At 47.1% G+C, this 21486-nt stretch overlaps 1 protein-coding gene across 1 annotated transcript in view; it reads left to right on the forward strand.

The window, feature by feature from the left end:
• The window catches only part of smtnl (smoothelin, like), a 20487-nt gene extending 75 nt beyond the window's left edge, over window positions 1–20412 (forward strand). The window contains exons 1-10 of the mRNA XM_024442250.2: window positions 1–52; window positions 342–1151; window positions 15172–15253; window positions 15363–15605; window positions 15747–15809; window positions 15923–15989; window positions 16133–16276; window positions 16939–17062; window positions 18155–18306; window positions 19414–20412. The exon at window positions 1–52 is cut by the window's left edge and continues 75 nt beyond it. Coding sequence (XP_024298018.1) covers window positions 609–1151; window positions 15172–15253; window positions 15363–15605; window positions 15747–15809; window positions 15923–15989; window positions 16133–16276; window positions 16939–17062; window positions 18155–18306; window positions 19414–19540 — 1545 coding nt within the window. The 5' untranslated portion in view covers window positions 1–52; window positions 342–608 and the 3' untranslated portion in view covers window positions 19541–20412. The remainder of the gene's footprint in view (window positions 53–341; window positions 1152–15171; window positions 15254–15362; window positions 15606–15746; window positions 15810–15922; window positions 15990–16132; window positions 16277–16938; window positions 17063–18154; window positions 18307–19413) is intronic.
• The last annotated feature ends 1074 nt before the right edge of the window (window positions 20413–21486 follow it).

Consider the following 21486-nt stretch of genomic DNA (forward strand, 5'->3'; position numbering starts at 1 on the left):
CTGTCCAGCGCTGAGGGGGAATACTATACCGGAGCTCCAGAGGTGAACTTAGGTATGGGTTCCTACTATCTCTCTCTGTCTCTCTCTTTCTGTCTCTCTCTCTGACACACAAACACACACACACACACACACACACTGTACACTCGCTGAAACTAAGTTACAATTACCTCACTGGTTTAATTCACAACAGCCTTGTCACATGCCTGGCTTCAACAAAGATTGTCATTTTACTTATCTACTGATTCACGTCACTTATTTTAGAGTCTGTCATGTTTGCTTTTCGATAGACCTCAGTACTGTCATTCGGAGCAGGCTTGTAAAAGTGAGCTTTCACTCTGCAGGATAGAGGACACCCTGAGGGATTTCCTGGGACAGATGGGATCTGAAAGGTTCGGCTGCAGCTGACAAGACTGACTTCTCCCAAATCTCCATTCAAAGTGGATGTGTCTGAGACACTCAGACAGGAGGAGTAGTGTGCAAGGAGCAGCCCCAGAGAGAGCAGAGAAGACCCAGTGAGAGCAGAGAAGACCCAGTGAGAGCAGAGAAGACCCAGTGAGAGCAGAGAAGACCCAGTGAGGAACACAGGGACTGGAGGCAGTGGAGCAGAGATGGATGCAGGTCCTCTGACAGCCGAGGGAGAGGGCTCCTCTCCGGAGGGAGAGACGGTGTGCGCTGCGCTCGCCCGCTACGAGGCCACACTGAGAGATGCCGTGTGTGAGATCCACGTGGACATGAGCGCCTTCAAGCAGGGTGTGGAGCGTCGTCTGGAGGAGGCGACGGCCCACCCCAGCGAGGGCCCCCTAGGCCGGGCTGTGGCGCAGCTGCAGCAGGAGAACCGGCAGCTCCGGAGCCAGTTGGAGGCCCTTACCCGACAGGTAGAGCTCCTCACTGGGACAGTGTGCGACAGAGGCGCCCTGATGACTAACAACAACAACAACCACCACCAGCACCAGCTAGCATCCATCCAGGCCCAGACACACAGCAGCAGCCAGGAGAGGGCGAGCCCCCGGTCCCCCTCCACCTCCCCTACCAGCCCTGCTGGTGGCCCCAGCATGGGAGCCCTGACCGGGTCAGCCTCGGGCTCAGCCTCCAGCCCCACTGCCGCCCGCTTCTCCAGCCGAGCTACCTTCGCTGTGTCCAGCAAGACTAACGTGAGTAGCCTTATACAGTGGGGAGACTGGGTTGGGGTCATGGCGAACATAGATACATTAGAGCAGTAGACTATGTCATGAACCTCCAAAACTCTAGAAGGGGGTGAGAATGGCACCCATCTTGGTCAGGGATAAATGAAAGTGTTGTATTTGATTCTGTGGTGGTGACTGTATGTGGATCTGAGAGACTGTCAAGATTGTGCAATGATTCATCCAGAGTGTGTCTGAACTAAATCATGATATGGGGGTTGAACAGACTTTCTTGAACATGTCACAGGGATGATGTCAGAGCTTTCACAGCGGTGGGGAAACTCGGGTCATATTCAGCTTAATATTTAGACACGTGAGCAGAGTAGATACCAGATGAAAGCAATCAGGATCATTTCCTATCGCTGAACATTTTTGGGAGAAGTAATTGCTTATTTTAATGTCCGTCCAGCCTCTGCAGTCTGAGAAAGAAGCTGTTCTCCTGGCATTGGACCACTCTTTCCTGAGTGTGATAGATCATGGGAAGAGACTCTCTTTCTTTCTCTCTCTCCCTTTTTCTCTCTCTGCGGTGAATGGTTCTTTTGCACTCATATACTGCTATCCAGTGCTGGAAAAAGTACTCAATTGTCATACTTGTGTAAAAGTGAAGATACCTTAATAGAAACTGTCTCAAGTAAGTAAGTGAAATTCACCCAGCCTGTTTGTACTTGTCTAAAAGTATTTGCTTTTAAATACACTTCAGTAAAAGTATAAATACTTGAAAATGCCTTATATTAAGCGAACCAAGTGTTTTTTCACATTTACGGATAGCTATGGGGCGCGCGCCAACACTCAGACATCATTTACAAACGAAGCATGTGTGTTTAGTGAGTCCACCAGATCAGAGGCAGTAGGCACGACCAGGGATATTCTCTTGATATCTGTGTGAATTAGACAATTTTGCTGACCTGCTAAGTATTCAAAATGTAACGAGTACTTTTGGGTGTCAGGGAAAATGTAAGGAGTAGAAAGTACATTATTTTCTTCAGGAATGTAAGTGAAGTAAATGTAAAAGTTGTCAAAAAATGCCTGTAAAATACAGATACCACCCCAAAAACGACTTAAGTAGTACATTCAACTATTTTTACTTAAGCACTTTTACACCACTGCTGCTGTCTTGTTGCTGACAACTTGTTGCTCATGAATCTTCTCCCACTATTACTCTTTGTTGAGTGGCACCACAGCTTGCGCAACATTTTTAGAATGGATTCAATCATGTTCTTCAGCTTTACCAGTAACAAATATAAACACAGTACATTGTTTCTTACTTTTCTCTATCCGGACTGTCATTGGGACATTTGACTAACAAGCGAGGGACTGAAAGACAAACACGTGTACTTTGGTACAGCTGATGAAAAGCTAACGCTGTGGTAGTTGGTCAGTTCTAAGGTCCAGTACAGTTTGACACTTGTTGATGAGGTTTGGGTGGGAACTCAGTGATAAGTCTGGGGAAGTTATCATCTCAGTTCTTGGTGTATTGTAAACCACAGTACTGTCTGTTTGAAAAGACCAGAGGTTTCTCTTGACTGTATCCCAACACAAGGCCCTATGCTGTGGGAACTACAACGGTTACTTTCATCTTTCATAAGGTCTATAATTCAGATTTTCACTTTATTTGATTCTCAGTCTTTCCTCTCAGCTCTGAGCTCCTTTGCTGTGTATTTGGTTGTAAACTCACAGCTGCTTTCTGTAGCAAACTGACCCTTGATAGTCTGGCATGGATGTTGACTGTTAACTGTGACTGCTCACACACAGCCATAGACGCAAAAAAAACGCGCACACACACACACACACATACGCAGGTGCACACACACACAAACCCAAAAACATGTATGCAAATGAGTGATGTCATACGCCTCATCTTAACAAAGTATGTTGTAAAGCATCTGAGGATTCTTGTCTGATGTAAATATGTCGGTTAGTAGGAAACAGAAGTCCTTTGTTTCTCATAATACATTGCTGGAGATCCCCTTTTCGTGGCCAAAACTTTTTTCTCCACATTCTCCAAATTTCCGAACAACCAGACAGAGATCGGATCATAATACTGTAGAAAACTAATGTGAGTTCCTCATCTATTGATCCAACGCAAATCTATTCATTGGTGTGTGTGTGCTTGTGTGTGTAAATCTAATCTAATCCGGGAACTCAACAGGGAAACGCTATCCTATTCAGATTTCCCCTACTGCCACATCTACACCTTTCAGCCTCAATGGCCATGTCTACACTTGACACTTACATCGGACTTCTGCTATCAGAGTACGAAGATCGCATTGAAAAGACAGGTGTAGACGCACAAAAGTCGCTTTGTGGTCTGATTGTGTTCAATCAGGAGGTGGTCAGGGACTGATTGTTTGCGGATGCAATCAGGCTACCGAAAGCGCATACAGTGGGTGACGTCATCAGCTCTCTGACCACAAGTCTCCAGAAAAAGTGTGTTTTGGGAGTGCAAGGCAACGTTTTTCACTAAACGTTGGATGAAATACATTCCTAGCGTGTGAGGAACGAGTTTGCTGACCTCATAAATGCTAGCTAGCTAGCTAGCTTATTTAGAAGGGGAAAAAATTGCTTGGCAAGAGTTATGCTAACATGTTAGCAAACGCTTTAGCTTTGCTAGATAGCTTGCTGGTTAGTTTCAGAGGTTAGCTGGCTAGTTAGCTTCAGTAGTTGGCTACCGCCATCAAGTTGTTGTCGTTGTGTTATCAGATTTAGCCTGTTCCACCGTTTGCAGAATGCATACTGCATTTAAATATAGTGCGGGAAAAGGGAATCCGGACATAATGTGGACACGGTAGACACATTTAAATGTAGGCCTAGACGTGTTCGGAATTCCATGACCAGAACTCCATGACCAGAACTCCATGACCAGAACTTCATGACCAGAACTTCATGACCAGAACTCCATGACCAGAACTCCATGACCAGAACTTCATGACCAGAACTCCATGACCAGAATTTCATGACCAGAACTCCATTACCAGAACTTCATGACCAGAACTTCATGACCAGAACTCCATGACCAGAACTTCATGACCAGAACTCCATGACCAGAACTCCATGACCAGAACTTCATGACCAGAACTTCATGACCAGAATTCCATGACCAGAACTCCATGACCAGAACTTCATGACCAGACTTCATTCCATGACCAGAACTTCATGACCAGAACTCCATCCATGACCAGAACTCCATTACCAGAACTCCATGACCAGAACTTCATGACCATGACCAGAATTCCATGACCAGAACTCCATGACCAGAACTCCATGACCAGAACTTCATGACCAGAACTCCATGACCAGAATTTCATGACCAGAACTCCATTACCAGAACTTCATGACCAGAACTTCATGACCAGAACTCCATTACCAGAACTCCATGACCAGAACTTCATGACCAGAACTTCATGACCAGAATTCCATGACCAGAACTCCATGACCAGAACTTCATGACCAGAACTCCATGACCAGAATTTCATGACCAGAACTCCATTACCAGAACTTCATGACCAGAACTTCATGACCAGAACTCCATGACCAGAACTCCATGACCAGAACTTCATGACCAGAACTCCATTACCAGAACTCCATGACCAGAACTTCATGACCAGAACTCCATGACCAGAACTTCATGACCAGAATTCCATGACCAGAACTTCATGACCAGAACTCCATTACCAGAACTCCATTACCAGAACTCCATGACCAGAACTTCATGACCAGAATTCCATGACCAGAACTCCATGACCAGAACTCCATGACCAGAACTCCATGACCAGAATACAACATCTACATGAACTGTCAAGTCGAGACACAGCCAACGAGAGATCGAGAGAGACTGTACAGAGACTGTATGCTGACCTCATAAAGTCAGATGGGGCTGTTTCAGCAGGTCTGAGGGAGGTAGCTGATTGTGCTGGGGACCTCCAGGCACATCTGAAGATGGTTTTGCAGCCCTGGAGTTAAGCGTCACCGTACTGAAAGAGCACAGCCAATTGGGATGTGTGCGGGCCTGCCCTGGGTCTGCACTTTCACTATAGGGTTGCTTACAGTACGTCTCCACCTGTGCTCGACTGTGCCTTGGACACCTGACACTCTGATGCAGATATGAGTCTCTCTTTCTCTCTCTCTCTCTCTCAATCTCTTTATCTCTTTTTTTCTCTTTAACCCCCCACCTCTCTCCCAGAGTCTGAGGAGGACAGGCAGTGGGTTTCACTGGGCTTTTTGATGCTCAAATCAAATCAAATGTATTTATAGAGCCCTTCTTACATCAGCTGATATCTCAAAGTGCTGTACAGAAACCCAGCCTAAAACCGCAAACAGCAAGCAATGCAGGTGTAGAAGCACGGTGGCTAGGAAAAACTCCCTAGACAGGAATCCTCCTCCTCCTCCATCCTACACCTCCTCCCTCCTTCTCCTCCCCCTCCTCCTCTTCCTCCAACCTCCTCCTCCCTACTCTTCCCTATTCCTCCCCCTCCTTTCCTTCTCCCCTTCCTCCTCCTCCGTCCTCCTTCTCATCCTCCACGGCCACCTACGTCAGTCAGTCTGTCCGGTCTCTGCCGAGGAGTCACACAATGCTGCCTGTTGCCAATTACTCCAACATAGCTGTGGTCTCAAAGGACTATTGTGTCGACATTCTACCTCATTTGAAGTACATTGACTGAGGAGGGGATTAGAGGAGAGGGTCACACAATACCCAGCCATCCCCAGACTCCACACGCCTTCTCTGGGCTTCAGGAGTGAGTCAGGGCCCCCTCTTCCACTCCCCCATTCCCTCCTCTCACAGACCTCCTCTTCACATCTGTTCCCTTGTAGCATGCGGTAGAATTCACACACAGGCATGCTTTCTCAGACAGACCACACCTGCACGCCTCAAACCTCACATTCGCTGCGTTCCTCAGTGTACTCAAGTTGAAGAGAGAGCGGCTGTGCCCTGTTATAAGATGAACTGGATAGATTCCACCCAGGTCACAATGTTATCTTTGACAGTTAGTGTAACACAACTACATAACACAGGACCACAGTGTGAATCCTTAGGTCCCTGCCCTGTCACTGCCCTGGGCTGGGTTGTGTCATGTGGGCTGTGTGTGTGTGTCTTCTCTCAGACTGAGGCATCTCCAGGCCATGTGAACCGACAGGAGGGGAGGGGTGGGGGGATAAGATGTGTGTGTGTGTGTGAGGTGTTATCAGTGGAAACTCCGTCAGAGCACGCTCACACTGTCACCGTGAGCAAACACAGACACACACCTCACACATACAAACACATACTGATATAGAGTACAAGCAGAGAGGCCTAAAATCCTATTATCAATACCCCTAAAATCAGCTGACAGCTGACAACCAATCCTCCCTGTCACTGCCACACGTGAAATCCCTCACACACACACAGGACCCCGACTCGCACTGTTAACATTACTTAACCTCTGTCTTCTGCACTGCTGCTCAAACAGGCAATTTACTAACAGACTGCTCGGCTTACGTTGCAGTGCCGTGGGTGCGTGTTCGTCACGGTCTAGTATAGTCTGATGGATAGACTGTATGAGTGGGGGGAAAGTACTCATTCTGCTCCAAGCCAGATTACTATTTGTGATCATTGGCCCGCGGTGTGCACGTACAGTGGCAAGACAAAGTATATGAACCGTTTGGAATGATCTGGATTTCTGGATAAATTGGTTGTAAAATGAGATCTGATCTTCATCTAAGTCACAACACCAGACATACACAGTCTGCTTAAACTAATGACACACAAATTGTTGTATTTTTCTTGTCTATATTGAATAGATCATTTAAACATTCACAGTGTAGGTTAGGAAAAGTATGTGAACCCCTAGGCTAATGACTTCTCCAAAAGCTAATTGGAGTCAGGAGTCAGCTAACCTGGAGTACAATCATTGAGATGAGATTGGAGATGTTGGTTAGAGCTGCCCTGCCCTATAAAAAACACTCACAACATTTTTGTTTGCTATTCACAAGAAGCCTAGTCTGATGTGAACCATGCCTCGAATAAAAGAGATCTCAGAAGACCCAAGATTAAGAATTGTTGAGTTGCATAAAGCTGTAAAGGGTTATAAAAGTATCTCTAAAAGCTTTGACGTTCAACAGTCCACAGTAAGACAAATTGTGTAGAAATGGAGAAAGTTCAGCACTGTTGCTACTCTCCCTAGGAGTGGCCATCCTGCAAAGATGACTGCAAGAACACAGCGCAGAATGTTCAATGGGGTTAAGAAGAATCTTAGAGTGTCAGCTAAAGACTGGAATATGCTAACATCTCTGTTGACAAGTCTATGATACGTAAAACACTAAACAAGAATAGTGATCATGGGAGGACACCACGGAAGGAGCCACTGCTGTCCAAAAAAAACATTGCTGCACGTCTGAAGTTTGCAAAAGAGCATCTGGATGTTCCACAGCGCTACTGGCAAAATATTCTGTGGAGAGATGAAACTAAACTAAACACACAACACTATGTGTGGAGAAAAAAAGGCACAGCACACCAACATCAAAACCTCATCCCACTGTAAAGTATGGTGGAGGGAGCATCATGGTTTGGGGCTGCTTTGCTGCTTCAGGGCCTGGACAGCTTGCTATCATCAACGGAAAAATTAATTCCCAAGTTTATCAAGACATTTTGCTGGAGAATGTAACAGGCTGACTACACCGCTGGCTTCGCGTGCGCGAGCGTTGCAAAATAAATGTTGAAATCTATGTTATTCAATTATTGCACGCACAACGCTCGTGAGTGTCAACGAGCGTCTGCGTTGCCAAGGCTTAAAATAGAAGTCAGTTCTATTTGTGCCGCAGATCGCACTGCAAGTCCTGCCTCTCCCATCTCCTCAATGGTTTATAGAAGCAGGTACCCACGTGCCATCTCCTCATTGGTTATACCCACGTGGGTGATTGAAAGACGAACTGTGTTGCCGGTCATCGTTGTAATGTTTATATCCCAGGACAAATTAGCTAGCAACAGCAAGCTAGCTAAATAGGACAAATTAGCTAGCAAGTGCAAGCTAAATTGCCATAAATGTTCAATGTTTTTCAACCTGTCCCCAAATTAATGCAATTGGTTCAGAGTTTGTTTTGATATTTTAACCTGCGTGTCATGATTGCGTTAAATTGATGCACGATGGCACACGCGCGTAGCCGGTTCGGGTTCCGTGTCAGGCAAACTGTCCGGCAATTGAAGCTCAACAGAAGTTGGGTGATGCAACAGGACAACGACCCAAAACACAGAAGTAAATCAACAACAGAATGGCTTCAACAGAAGAAAAAACGCCTTCTGGAGTGGCCCAGTCAGAGTCCTGACCTCAACCCGATTGAAATGCTGTAGCATGACCTCAAGAGAGCGGTTCACACCAGACATCCCAAGAATATTGCTGAACAGTTTTGTAAAGAGGAATGGTCCAAAATTCCTCCTGACCATTGTGCAGGTCTGATCCGCAACTACAGACATTTGGTTGAGGTTAATGCTGCCAAAGGAGGGTCAACCAGTTATTAAATCCAAGGGTTCACATACTTTTCCCACCCTGCACTGTGTTCAATAAAGACATGAAAACGTATAATTGTTTGTGTGTTATTAGTTTTAGCAGACTGTGTTTGTCTATTGTTGTGACTTAGATGAAGATCAGATTTTATGACCAATTTATGCAGAAATTCAGGTAATTCTAAAGGGTTCACATACTTTTTCTTGCCACTGTATGCACACAGCAATGGAGGCTGCTGAGGGGAGGACGGCTCATAATAACAGCCGGAACGGAGCGACTGGAATGGCATCAAACAAAATGGAAACCACGTGTTTGACGTATTTGAGACCATTCCACCTATTTCGCTCCAGCCATTACCACGAGCCCACCCTCCCCAATTAAGGTGCCACCAACCTCCTGTGGCACACACACACGTAAGTTGTGCAAGCATGCATACACGCACGTACACACAACCCCTCCCTCTCCCCACACACACGCGCGCACACACACACACACAGCTCTCCGTTGTTTTCATCACTCTAGTGGATGGTCCAACACACACCTCAGGAGTCAGATCAGCTCCACCTGCTTCTCTGTCCTCCATCCTCATCTCATCCACCAGACAAGCTATTCTCTTCCATGGTGCCCAGAGGAATGCATCTTGACCTCACATCTCACACTCCTCTCCTGATGCGGATCTTTGGCCCACCACAGGAAGTTGGTGGCAACTTATTTGGGGAGGATGAGCTCGTGGTAATAGCTGGAGTGGAATGAGTGGAATGGTATCAAATACATCAAACATGGTTTCCATGTGTTTGATGCCATTCCATTTACTCCGTTCCAGCCATTATTATGAGCCGTCCTCCCCTCACCAGCCTCCACTGTGGCCAACATTGGATAATCATCTGTTTCTCAGAGATTCAGAGATGTGATCTTGCCCGGCATGGCATCATTGACCCCTTCTTGCCCCCAACACCAGATCTCTCCACTCAGGCCCTTTAAAAGCGAGAAACATGATGGGAGCAACTCAGCAACATCAAACAGCTCCAACTCAGCTTCTTTTCCCTATTAAAATGGTCACATTCTCAGACAATGTCTTGGGAACTTAATTAGACCGGTGTTTTCTACTTTATGTGCCAGAGTTGGAAGTTCCCATCACAAGTCTTTCAAGAGCACTTGTGTGTGTGAGTGTGAGTGTGTACGTGCGTGCGTGTGTGTCTGTGTGCATTCAAGCCTGTGTGTGTGTGTGTGTGTCTGTGTGCGTCTGTGTTTATCCCCATGATAAATACGCTTCACATTTCCAGCACAGCCACAGAGGCTCCCCTCCCAAATTCATAGCTTTCCCACAATGGAGCAGGGTCTTTTATTCTCTGCCTGTCTGTGTGTCCCCTGCCTGGGCCAGGCCATCCAGCCATCCAGCCCAGGGATCTAGATTCCTGGCACAAACCTCTCAGCATGGCTATTAATACAGTGGAGCTCAGCCTGAGAGACAGACCCAGGGAGGGAGAGAGAGAGCGAGAGAGCTTGAGCGAGAGAGAGATTGAGCGAGAGAGAGCTTGAACGAGAGAGAGCTTGAGCGAGAGAGAGCTTGAGCGAGAGAGAGATTGAACAGGAGAGTGAAAGAGAGAGAGGCCAGGGTCAGGGGTGAAGGGGGATTGAGAGAGGCATGCGAGCCGGGCTTGGCTGGCTGGCCGCTCCCCTCCAAGGCTGCCCCTGGCTCTCCTAATTACTTCCATACAATACCCTGTATTTCCATCGCCGTGGTTACAGGTTAATAATTCACTGTTTAGTGGACGACCTCACCGCCCTCTACATTCATCGTTCTAGAGGGCCCTGGGCCCAGAATATATATTCTATTTCTACATTTGACATTTTCCAAACAGACAGACAAGAACAGCAAATGTATAGTACGAATTAGGGGGTTGTATTAGACTTGTGCGGTGGTTTGACTCCACGCTTTTCATGCAGCCATACTGTATGGACTAGAGAGGGTAAGCGTCAGATCGGAGCATGTGTCCTATCACCTCTAACTTAACTGATTGAATCATCAGACAGCCGTATCATATCACCAGGTTTTATTGATTTGTTTTGGTGTTGGGAGGCTGGTATACCCATGTCTTCCACAGCTGGTGCCTTGTAACTCGAGAGCAGACTACTAAACCTCTCAGATCTTGGAGATGTCAGAGTTCTTAGGTGCCAACTGCTGTGCTGTCCTGGGGAGTCGGGAGACGGTCCCATCTCCCTTCCCTCACACCCTCCCTCCCCGTCCCCCTACTCCAGAGCAGTTTAAACTTTATTTCTGACCCCCTGACCGTTCCATAGCCAGCAGGAGAGACGGAGAGGGGGACAGACAGGACAGGAGAGACGGAGAGGGGGACATACCGGACAGGAGGGACGGAGAGGGGGACAGACCGGGCAGGAGACAGACAGGAGAGACGGAGAGGGGGACAGACAGGACAGGAGAGACGGAGAGGAAGACAGGGGACAGACCGGACAGGAAGGACGGAGAGGGGGACAGACCGGGCAGGAGAGACGGAGAGGGGGACAGACAGGACAGGAGAGACGGAGGGGGACAGACAGGACAGGAGAGACGGAGAGGAAGACAGACCAGACAGGAGAGACGGAGAGGGGGACGGAGAGGGGGACAGACAGGACAGGAGAGACGGAGAGGGGGACAGACAGGACAGGAGAGACGGGAGAGGGGGACAGACAGGACAGGAGAGACGGAGAGGGGGGACAGACCGGACAGGAGAGATGGAGAGGGGGACAGACAGGACAGGAGAGACGGAGAGGGGGACAGACCGGACAGGAGAGACGGAGAGGGGCACAGACAGGACAGGACAGACAGTGTGTCACAGAAGGCTGCTCAAGTCATCATCCCACTCTCTCACTGCAAATGTAAATAATGCAGAATGTGGTCACATATTCTCAGTGGTACATGGTCTTCCATGACATCCAGCCGGGAACATAAGGTTGTCTTATCTGTATGTCAGTGCCATTTTAGTATATCTATTCTTAACCTTTGACAGCATTTTATGGTCCCTGCCTTGTGACTGAAACCCTGGAAAACCCCAGTAACAGAGGAGTGATCCTGAAGCAGGTGTAGAAGGGGAGTATAGGAGAAAGGGTATGCGTGCCCAGTGAATTTAATACAAGGGCCTGTGTGTGAGTGCTTGCGCACGTGTGTTTGCGTGCTCGGCCAAACAGCCTAGCTCCCACACACCCCCATCAGATAAGGCAGGGGCCCCCTGTAGTCAGGTGATGTAAAGAAAGTGTTCAAAGGGCCCCCTCCATTTCTGTAGGACCAAGGCGCCGGCCTGGGTCTCCCTGCTAAATTGCAGGCTTTGTGGGTCTTTTGAGGAACAGGTGTTTTTTTTTATGTGTCTCTCCCTCCGTGAGGATTTCCCTGTTCCTGTGTGCAAATTACAGAGCAAATACCCCTTTATAACTGTGTGTGTGTGTGTGTGTGTGTGTGTGTGTGTGTGTGTGTGTGTGTGTGTGTGTGTGTGTGTGTGTGTGTGTGTGTGTGTGTGTGTGTGTGTGTGTGTGTGTGTGTGTGTGTGTGCGTGCGTGCGTGCGTGTGTGTGTGTTATTCACTTGACTTCAGAAGGGGTTGCGGAGTTAGTTAAATATGTGATCATGTATTGTACACGCCTGAATGAGTACTGTACCTTTTAGTCACAATATATTTCTATCCCTCTAATTGTCTTATTAAATCATCGTGGCGGTACATTGAAAGCATGTGTTTGCACGCTGTTTACCGTAGACTACAATAGCATTGTTTATCCATAAGATATTTCCTTCTATTGTGCTTTGCTTGTGTGTTTTTTTGTGTGGAAATGGTGACTGAGACAGCGATGTTGTGAAGCATTCAAAGAACAAAGGATTCGTATGTGATCAATGGAAAATGGGGAAAAGTTGTACTAGTGAGGCTTGTTGTATGGCAGGGTGGTGTTGTTGTCCATAAGAGCTGTCTATCTCTGTTTCTGTGCCCAACATACTGTCATACCCCCACTCAACTCCCCAGGCCCAGTGTTCTCTCACAGCATGCCTCCATTGTTTTCACGTTCCATTCCACAACCACTCAATGTTCCAAGAATGTCAAATGTCATCCCGGGAAACAGGCTTGAATATCTTCTCATCTAATCGTCTCAAAATCAACCGCCTCATCTCCAACTCTGTCCCGACTGGACTTCACCTAGCTAACGCTCTTTATTGATATGTCACAAAGTTAGGGGCCATGGCATGTCAGCCTTGTAACACGCTGCACCCCTTCATTGAAACTTCGTTGAAACTGCAAGACTCGCGATATAACAATCCTCTTAGATTATCTTGTGTTTGCACATCAACATTTCTATGGCACGTTGCCAGGTAGGAAAAATTCCCACCCATGGCATTTTTGGCCAAGGTCACATGGGACAGCTGTGATAGTTAAACCCATATGAAATAGCCATGTGCCTGGAAGAACCCACTGTCCCACTCTACCACCACAGCCTATATTAGTTTCATTCCTTTAAATGCTGTGTTGGCCCTGATGCTTTGTGTCTGTACTGTGCTGAAGCACGTCAGGGAGGGAGGGAGGGAGGGAGGGAGGGAGGGAGGGAGGGAGAGAGAGAGGGAGGGAGGGAGGGAGGGAGGGAGGGAGGGAGGGAGGGAGGGAGGGAGGGAGGGAGGGAGGGAGGGAGGGAGAGAGAGAGAGAGGGAGGGAGGGAGGGAGGGAGGGAGGGAGGGAGGGAGGGAGGGAGGAGGGAGGGAGGGAGGGAGGGAGGGAGGGAGAGGGAGGGAGGGAGGGGGAGGGAGGGAGGGAGGGAGGGAGGGAGGGAGGGAGGGAGGGAGGGAGGGAGGGAGAGAGAGAGAGAGAGAGAGAGAGAGAGAGAGAGAGATGCAGATGTATTGTAGTGTTTAAAGGTGGGGTTACAGTCCTGCTGAGTAGGGCTGAATGGGGAGATTCTAAGGTAGAGATCCTCTCTCAGGTCAGGTGTGCCTCACTAGGGAGAAGAGAGAGTAGAGGCTCCTAGCATGGCTACATTGGTGTGTGCCCAGCAACACTGCTTCTAAGACAACACAAATGTAGAAACTAAACACACAGGACAGGGGGTTTCATCTTTCATTCAGCCCTGCAGGCTAAGACTGACCCCCCTCCCCCCTCCCCTCTCTCTCATGAGTCTGTGTAGCAGACTGAGGGCTTTTCCACATTTTCTACTTAATTTCACGATTTCCTCCTAATATTTTATAGTTCTCCACTGATAATTTGATGACGCACTCTCAGGGTTGGGGGATTTGTTGTTCCAGGAAAGCGGAGAAAGGGGCTTTTGTGTGCTCCTGCCTGTGCGTGTGCGTGCATGGGTGCGAGTGTTGGTGTTGCACTGTGGGGTTTGCCTTGATTCCGGGTCTTCCTCTTTAATATAGCATTGTATCTGGGCAGCTCATGACAGCAGATCTGACTGCACACACTGGGTTGAGCTCTACACTGTTTTAACATTGTCTGAAATGCACAAACACAATAGAGATGATTTGAAAGGTGCCTTCCTTCCGTTCTCAATACAGTTTAGCTGCAGAACTATTTCTGAGATCAGATTCAACATAGCCGGTGGTACACTCTACGTTCGATCGTTTATACCCGAAAAGATTTACCTACTTTTATCTTCAGGCCCAGAGCACCACAGTCTCACACACGTGTCTGGTGGCCCAGTCAGACAGGAGGAGAAGTGTGACTTAGTACAGAAAGTTTCCATGGCTGGGACACACCAAGACAGGAGGAGCTTTGAGTTTCAGCCAGAGCATCAGGGTTGATCGGGGCTCAGGGGCTTCCATGGTTGAGCGGGGGAAATTTCTCTCCCCCTATCACCTTCTCCCAGTGGGACAGCCAGCTGTTCCCAGCTCTCTGCTCCCACCGGCCCTCCTAATGCTGTAACACACACGCACGCACGCACACACACACACACACACACACACAACCCAGCAGCAGCAACATTCCTCTCTGCTGAGGTCACCTGGCTCCTCTCTCCCCTACAGCTCAATTACTGACTTTATTTTCACTGGGAGAAATGTACAATTTCTTTGATAATAACTGTATATAATAACTTGTATTGCATGTGTGAGTATGTGTGAGAGAGAGAAAGAGCAAGAAGGAACAAGACAGAAACGTGACACATCCTCCACAGACAAATCACACAGCCCTCGGTCACTTCCTGGTTGTCTTCCTGAAAGTCTCCTCTGTGGATTGGCTGGTTAGTCTGGCACACAGTGTACTGAGCCCCAGTCACTTACTAATGAAAGTCATAGATGTGGCGTGGTAGTAACACGGTCAATGAGATAAAAACAGAGAAAATGGATGCCATTAATGGGAAGTTGAAACATGTCTGCACTCTGAAATGACTTGATCTGATGATGTCTCAGATAACATGCATATTATGTCATCCGAGAGATATTCATATGTTTAAAGGGCCTGTCTTCAAAATACTGTTGTTGAAGATATTGTGACCTGAGCACTGTGGGGTGGGGTGTTCATGAGGTTCTCTCTCTGTCCCCTGTAGAGTATTGAACGTGAGGAGCCGATAGAGGTGGATCCAGACCTTGTATCCCCTGGACTGGAGAATGGACACTCTACTACCCCAGGTAATGCCTGTTCTATTCTCTCCCATCTCAGCTGCAGTAGAAATACAACCATACACACCGTCCATGTACTGTATGAGGGGATTTATTTTCTCAATGCTTGTCCAATCAGTACACTCGACAGTGTCACATGGAACGAGCTCGCCAGCCAATAACAACGTCCCTCATGAAAGCACGGCCCCTGTTGCCATGCGGATGCCACACCTACCCATCACCGCCACAACCAAAACGGCTGACCCCTCAGTTATGAAGTGCGAATCTCCCACCATTCCCGTACGCTCTAAGCCCTCGCCTGTATCAGAGCATACTGCCAACAACCAGCCTCAAGCCATCCAAGAATCCCCAATTCAACCAGGTAAGAGGGACCAGACATCAGCTAAAAGCTGTCCAGACCAAATATTTGAACTCTCGACTTTCATATCTTTCTATGGTTCTTCTGCTCCGAAAGCATTAATATCCTTTGATTTGTTGCACTCTTTGTCCTTTTGTTGTTCAGTGTCGTCTATGAAGACATGGACCCCCAGTCTCAGCCGAGGTCTGGGCTCTCCTCGCCTGTCAGGTAAGAGGGATCTATCAAGTCCGGCTTGTTTCTAGAACTGGAACTAACCAGGCTCACACCATGTTTTATTCCCACCGTTTCGCAACCTCTGTTCTTTGATTTGTCATTTGCAGAAAAGTCCTTGTCCGCTCCCCCGAAGTCAGTGACTTACTCTGGCCTCATCCAACACAACACAGACGGGTGAGTGAACTATTCTTTACTCAGTCCTAGAGAAGTGAGATAGTCCATGCTTTAACCCACATGCCAGAACCCACTTGCCATTTCGAATGGCCTCATTGTGGCCCAAGTTGATGTGTGACACTCCTCCGTTCTCCGACCCGCAGGGTGGAAGATGTGGGCGGGGTCCTGCCTTTTGGAAGGGGAGTGGAGCGGAGGCGGGAGCTGGTGAGGTCACAGACGTTGCCGCGCAACCTTGGAGCTCAGGCCCGCCGGTCCATCTTTGAAAGGCTGGATTCTGAAGCCAGCAGGTACCACCCTCTCTCCTCCCACCATCATTTCTCTTTCCATGCCATCCGTCCCTAAACTGATAGGTCCTCTCCTTTTCCCTTATATTATCCCTCCTTTCTTCTGGGTAATTCTTAACTCGCACAGTACTACATAGAGCCATGACTAAATGGAACTCCATTCCACATCAAGTAACTGACGCAAGCGGTCAAATTAGATTGAAAAAACAGATAAACATACACATTATGGAACAGCGGGGACTGTGAAGCAACACGAACATAGGCACTATACACATGGATTTTGCACCGTAGATATGTGGTTGTGGAGTAGGGGCCTGGGGACACACAGTGGGTTGTGAAATCTGTGAATGTATTGGAATGTTTTGAAAATTGTATAAACTGCCTTTATTTTCCTGGACCCCAGGCAGAGTAGCTGCTGCCAAGGCAGGAACTAATGGGGATCCATAATAACTATTAAATACAAATGAAACTCATACTTCGGGTTGCATTACAATTCTCTACACTTGCACACTCTCTCATAGTGGATTTAACGATGGTGGAAAACCACCGCCTAACCAAAGGGAGTGTGCTTGTGTACACTTGGGGAGAGACAAGAGCGAATGGGGACACGACTTCTGTCATGTTTGCTGGCTCATCGTGTTGACCACTGTCCCTGTTCCTCTCAGTAGGCCCAAGCCCATAGACTCCAAGCCCAAGCTGAAGCGTTCTCAGAGCTTTGGTGTGTCCAGTGCCAGCAGCATCAAGCAGATTCTTCTGGAGTGGTGCCGCTCCAAAACCATAGGATACCAGGTGAGACTGTGGTGACAGAACACGGCTACACACCGGAACAAAGACCTGGGCCGTATTCACAAACCACCTCAGACTAGAGGCTGATCTAGGATCAGGTCCACCCGTCATGAATACAGCTCTATAGCAGCCAGGAACAAAGATAATAAATATGGAACTCTTATCTGTTCACCTGAAATGGACCCACTACACAGGAGCAGTCTGTGTTGTTTTTGCTAGTTCCTGAACAGGGTAGTGAAATGACTCCCCTAGTTTCTCCATGGCTTAAACCATTAGCATGTAGCGGAGCGTTAATGTGCTAATGAGATGCACCTTGCCATGGTTATGCTGCATACTGAACTTAGCGTATTATTGTATTATATTGAATGTTTGTGCGTGCATTTGTGCGCGTGTATGTGTGTGTGTGTGCGCGCGTGCGCCCGTGCATGCGTATATGTGTCTGTGTGTGAGCATGCATATCCTTGTCTGTGCATGCGTGAGTGTTTGAGTTACGGCTCAGTGCTAGGGCTGTTGGCTTCACTCTGCAGCAGCAGCTGTGCCAGTCTGTCCATGTGGCTCTGGTTAAACAGAGAGCTGTCACGGGCCAAGGCCGGCCCAGCAAGCAGCACCGGCCGCTTCCCGCAGGCTGCTCCTCCTCACACTCAAACTAGAGACTCGCCTGGCGCTCGACAAACATGACAAGCTGGATTTTCCCACTGACACGCTGAGGCTTTTATAGGCTAGTCTAAGGACACCAAAAAAAAGGTGAAATGACACAGTTCTGAAAGCATGTCCAATTGGAGAGAAAGGAACGCAGGGAGAGGAATTGAGGATAGAGAACCATTCAGCAGACCTCTTCTGTTTCCCCCGTTATGACAGTGGGACCGACAGAGAAACCTGGGAGAGGTCATTTCATAAAGTTAGAATAGGTAGCCAATCATTTTTATAGGTCTTTTTCGTATGTCTGGTTTATTCTTACGTCTCTTTCACAGTGTCTTTGTATCCCCCCTAAACACACGTGCAAATACACCACGCACACTCAGAGACATTTACAGTCCAGACACGCACGCACACACACGCAACCACACACTCCTAGCTCTGTCTCTCCGTCCCCAGAACATAGACATCCAGAACTTCTCGTCCAGTTGGAGTGACGGCATGGCCTTCTGTGCCCTGGTCCATTCCTTCTTCCCCACTGAGTTTGACTACAACGTGCTGACGCCTGCCGACCGCAAACACAACTTTGAGCTGGCCTTCGGAACAGCGGAGTAAGTGACTTTTACATTGTAACAAGCGTTATCCATACATCCTGTATAGTGTTTCTCAGCAGTATGCGCTCAGAAATGGCTTAACTTCTCCATGCACTCCTGTCATCTATTCATTATGTAGACTAGAGTAGTATCCGCCTATTCGTTTGCACTTCCAATGTCGCTCTCCTCAAGTTACCTGCGTAAATACATAGAGTCACAGTGTCCCTGGCCACCATACAAATAGAAATGGCATAAATGGCGTTGATACATAAAACGTTGTACCACTGAGATGATCTTACAATGTTCCTGTTGCATCTTGGTAAAGAGTGTCTGTAGCCCACACGTTACGCCAGCGAGGCAGCCGCTGCCAGAGAATACCCTCTCCTCTCCCCGGGTCCCCGCAGTAACCGCCTCTTCCTTTCCCTCTGGTCTGCTTCCATCCTCTCCTCTCACATTCCTCCAGCCTGACCGCACTACTAAGAACACCGCTGCTGCAACACAGCCTCCCAAAGTCCTCCTGACACATGGATACATCCAGAGCACAGACAAAATAAAGATCAAAACCATGTGTGCATCCAACCACATACTGAGATAGTTCTAACACATGAGCTTCTGTACTATGCCACAAATTATAAACTGGGTGGTTCAAGCCCTGAATGCTGATTGGCTGGCAGCCTTGGTATATTAGACCGTGTACCACGGGTATGACAAAACACTTATTTTTACTGCTCTAATTACTTTGGTAAAGAGTTTATAATAGTAATAAGGCACCTCAAGGGTTTGTGGTATATGGCCAATATACCATGGCTAAGGGCTGTGTCCAGGCACTCCGCATTGCGTCGTGTTTAGAACAACCTTTAGCCGTGGTATATTGGACGTATACCACACCCCCTCGGGGACTTGTTTCTTAATTAGTCCACATTGTTCCATGTGATCTATTAGTCTGGTCCTGGGTCTGTTTGTGCTGTCTTGCCAACAACATCTATTGACCATAGATATGAGTTGGAAAAACAGTTAAAATAGATCTGGGATCAGGCTAATGACCTATCAGCCCCCTTAACTAAGGAATGACATAGATAGGCCTAGACTCCTCCTGACTTGTACTGTGCTCTCTGTCTAATCCAGGGAGAAGGCGGGCTGTGACCGGCTCATCGAGGTGGACGATATGATGGTGATGGGGCGGAAGCCTGACCCCATGTGTGTCTTTACCTATGTCCAGTCCATGTACAACCACCTGCGCAAGTTTGAGTGATGAACGATGACCTGGCAGCTACTCGACTACATCACCGCCCCACCACCATCATCACTCTCTTGCTTTCAGGGACAGCAGCAATGCACACTGAGAGACTACACTTCCCTCTGCTGGAATGGACAGAGTATTACAAGTATTTCTTCAGTTTCAGAGATGTTTCACTCTGCTATGTTGAGTGCTCACAGCTATTCACAAATAGAGACGGCTATATTATTCCTGTTTGTGTATGAGTGGCTGGGTTTTTATTCCCTGAAAGTCTGTGTTACATTTCAGAGAGAGGGGAAGGATCTTTCTCCCTTTTTTTGGTGACCGACCATTTTTAAGGCTTATATTGGCACAGTTGCTGTTTGAGAGAATGGGAGAATCAACTCTTTGCTGGGGAGAAAAAGTAGTCCCATTGAAGAAGCTGCAAGAGGTCTTGAACAGTAGGCCTATAAGACTGGACAAAGGACTGAGGATCCTGAGGATTGACACAAATCAGTCTAAATAGGATGCTATCATCATTTGGTTCCTTCTAGATATGTATTTGTTCAGCCTTCATTTACTTTATTGTCCCACTGTGGTTTCTCAGACCCGAATGTGTCCACAAAAGGCCTTGCATTGCAGCACAAATTAAAAGCTATTCCAAAGTTAGCTTTTTCATCAGCTGAACAGAGGAACCCAAGTACACTCACTATAAAGTTGAATGGTTTGCTATTTAAAGAGCTAGAACTGCAAAGATGAACTGCACATATGCATCAACTCGGTGCAAAGGTAAAACGGCCTATGTTCTTATAGTGTTCTTGTTATGGTTGTGATTTTATTTGATTTTCATAGACAACAAAAAAAAGACAAAGAAATCCTAAATAAATTGTCACTTGTTTCACACACTCCCAAGTTTTTTTTATGTCATTATTTTATAGGCCTGTCAGTTAATTCATTGACTCGAGTTAACTTTTCGTAATTTTAGTCCACTATTTCTTTTAAATGTGATTAATCGTCTGAAAGCAGATGTACTGGGATGTGACTCAAGGAGAGGGTCATCATCCTCAGGTGGGCCCACAGACCTCCATCGGATACATCTCAGACCTGATCTATAATGCTGCTATTGTCACCAAAAACGAGGTAAGAAAAAACAAAAATAAAAAGATATTTAAAAAAAAGACTCATAAATATAAAACGAAGTCACAAAGACAAATAGAAACAGATTTGTGTTGATTTGGCACTCGAGCATCGATACATTACCCATCCCTCAACGCTGTCAACCCCAAGTCAATACTAAACCAATTCACCTTGGTGGTGTGCAGACTATTTTTATATTATTCTGAACGATTTCGCACAAACCAGAAAAAAGGCAACAATATGTCTGACAAGGTTAATTGACCCACAGTTACACACGGTGACATGATATCATTGACGTGACGTGTAAATGAGCGATAGAAAACCGATCGCGCAAATGTCACCATTCCAAATGTTTTGGTGCGGGAGCCCATGTTGCCTATACCTAAATCTACCACTGCTTTAGACAAAATCAAGCCCTTCACACTGGGCACAGAAGTCAAATCAACATGTAGTTTTGATTTATATTTGGTTGAGTTGTCAACTAACGTGATTTCAACGTGAACTCAACAAAACATTTCACCATGTCATTGGATATAGGTTAAAAGTTGGGTGAAAAAAATGTGAAATTCCCTTACATTGATGACTTTTTGCAAATCCAATCAGTTTTCCACAACATCATCACAGATTTGGGGGGTTGAAATTACTTGGAAACAATGTTGATTCAACCAGGTTTTGCCCAGTGGGTTGTAATACTTCTTGTGTTTAAAAGAAAATCTTACATTTCAGCTCCATTTGAGCAAATTCTGAATTTGTGATTAACCGTGATTAATCGACAAATCTTAGGGTTAAATCGACAAAATCCTGCAATTAACTTGATTGCATGTTTTATTTTTGATATCACTATT

This window comes from Oncorhynchus tshawytscha, linkage group LG13 (assembly GCF_018296145.1).
Source record: "Oncorhynchus tshawytscha isolate Ot180627B linkage group LG13, Otsh_v2.0, whole genome shotgun sequence".
NCBI lineage: Eukaryota > Metazoa > Chordata > Actinopteri > Salmoniformes > Salmonidae > Oncorhynchus > Oncorhynchus tshawytscha.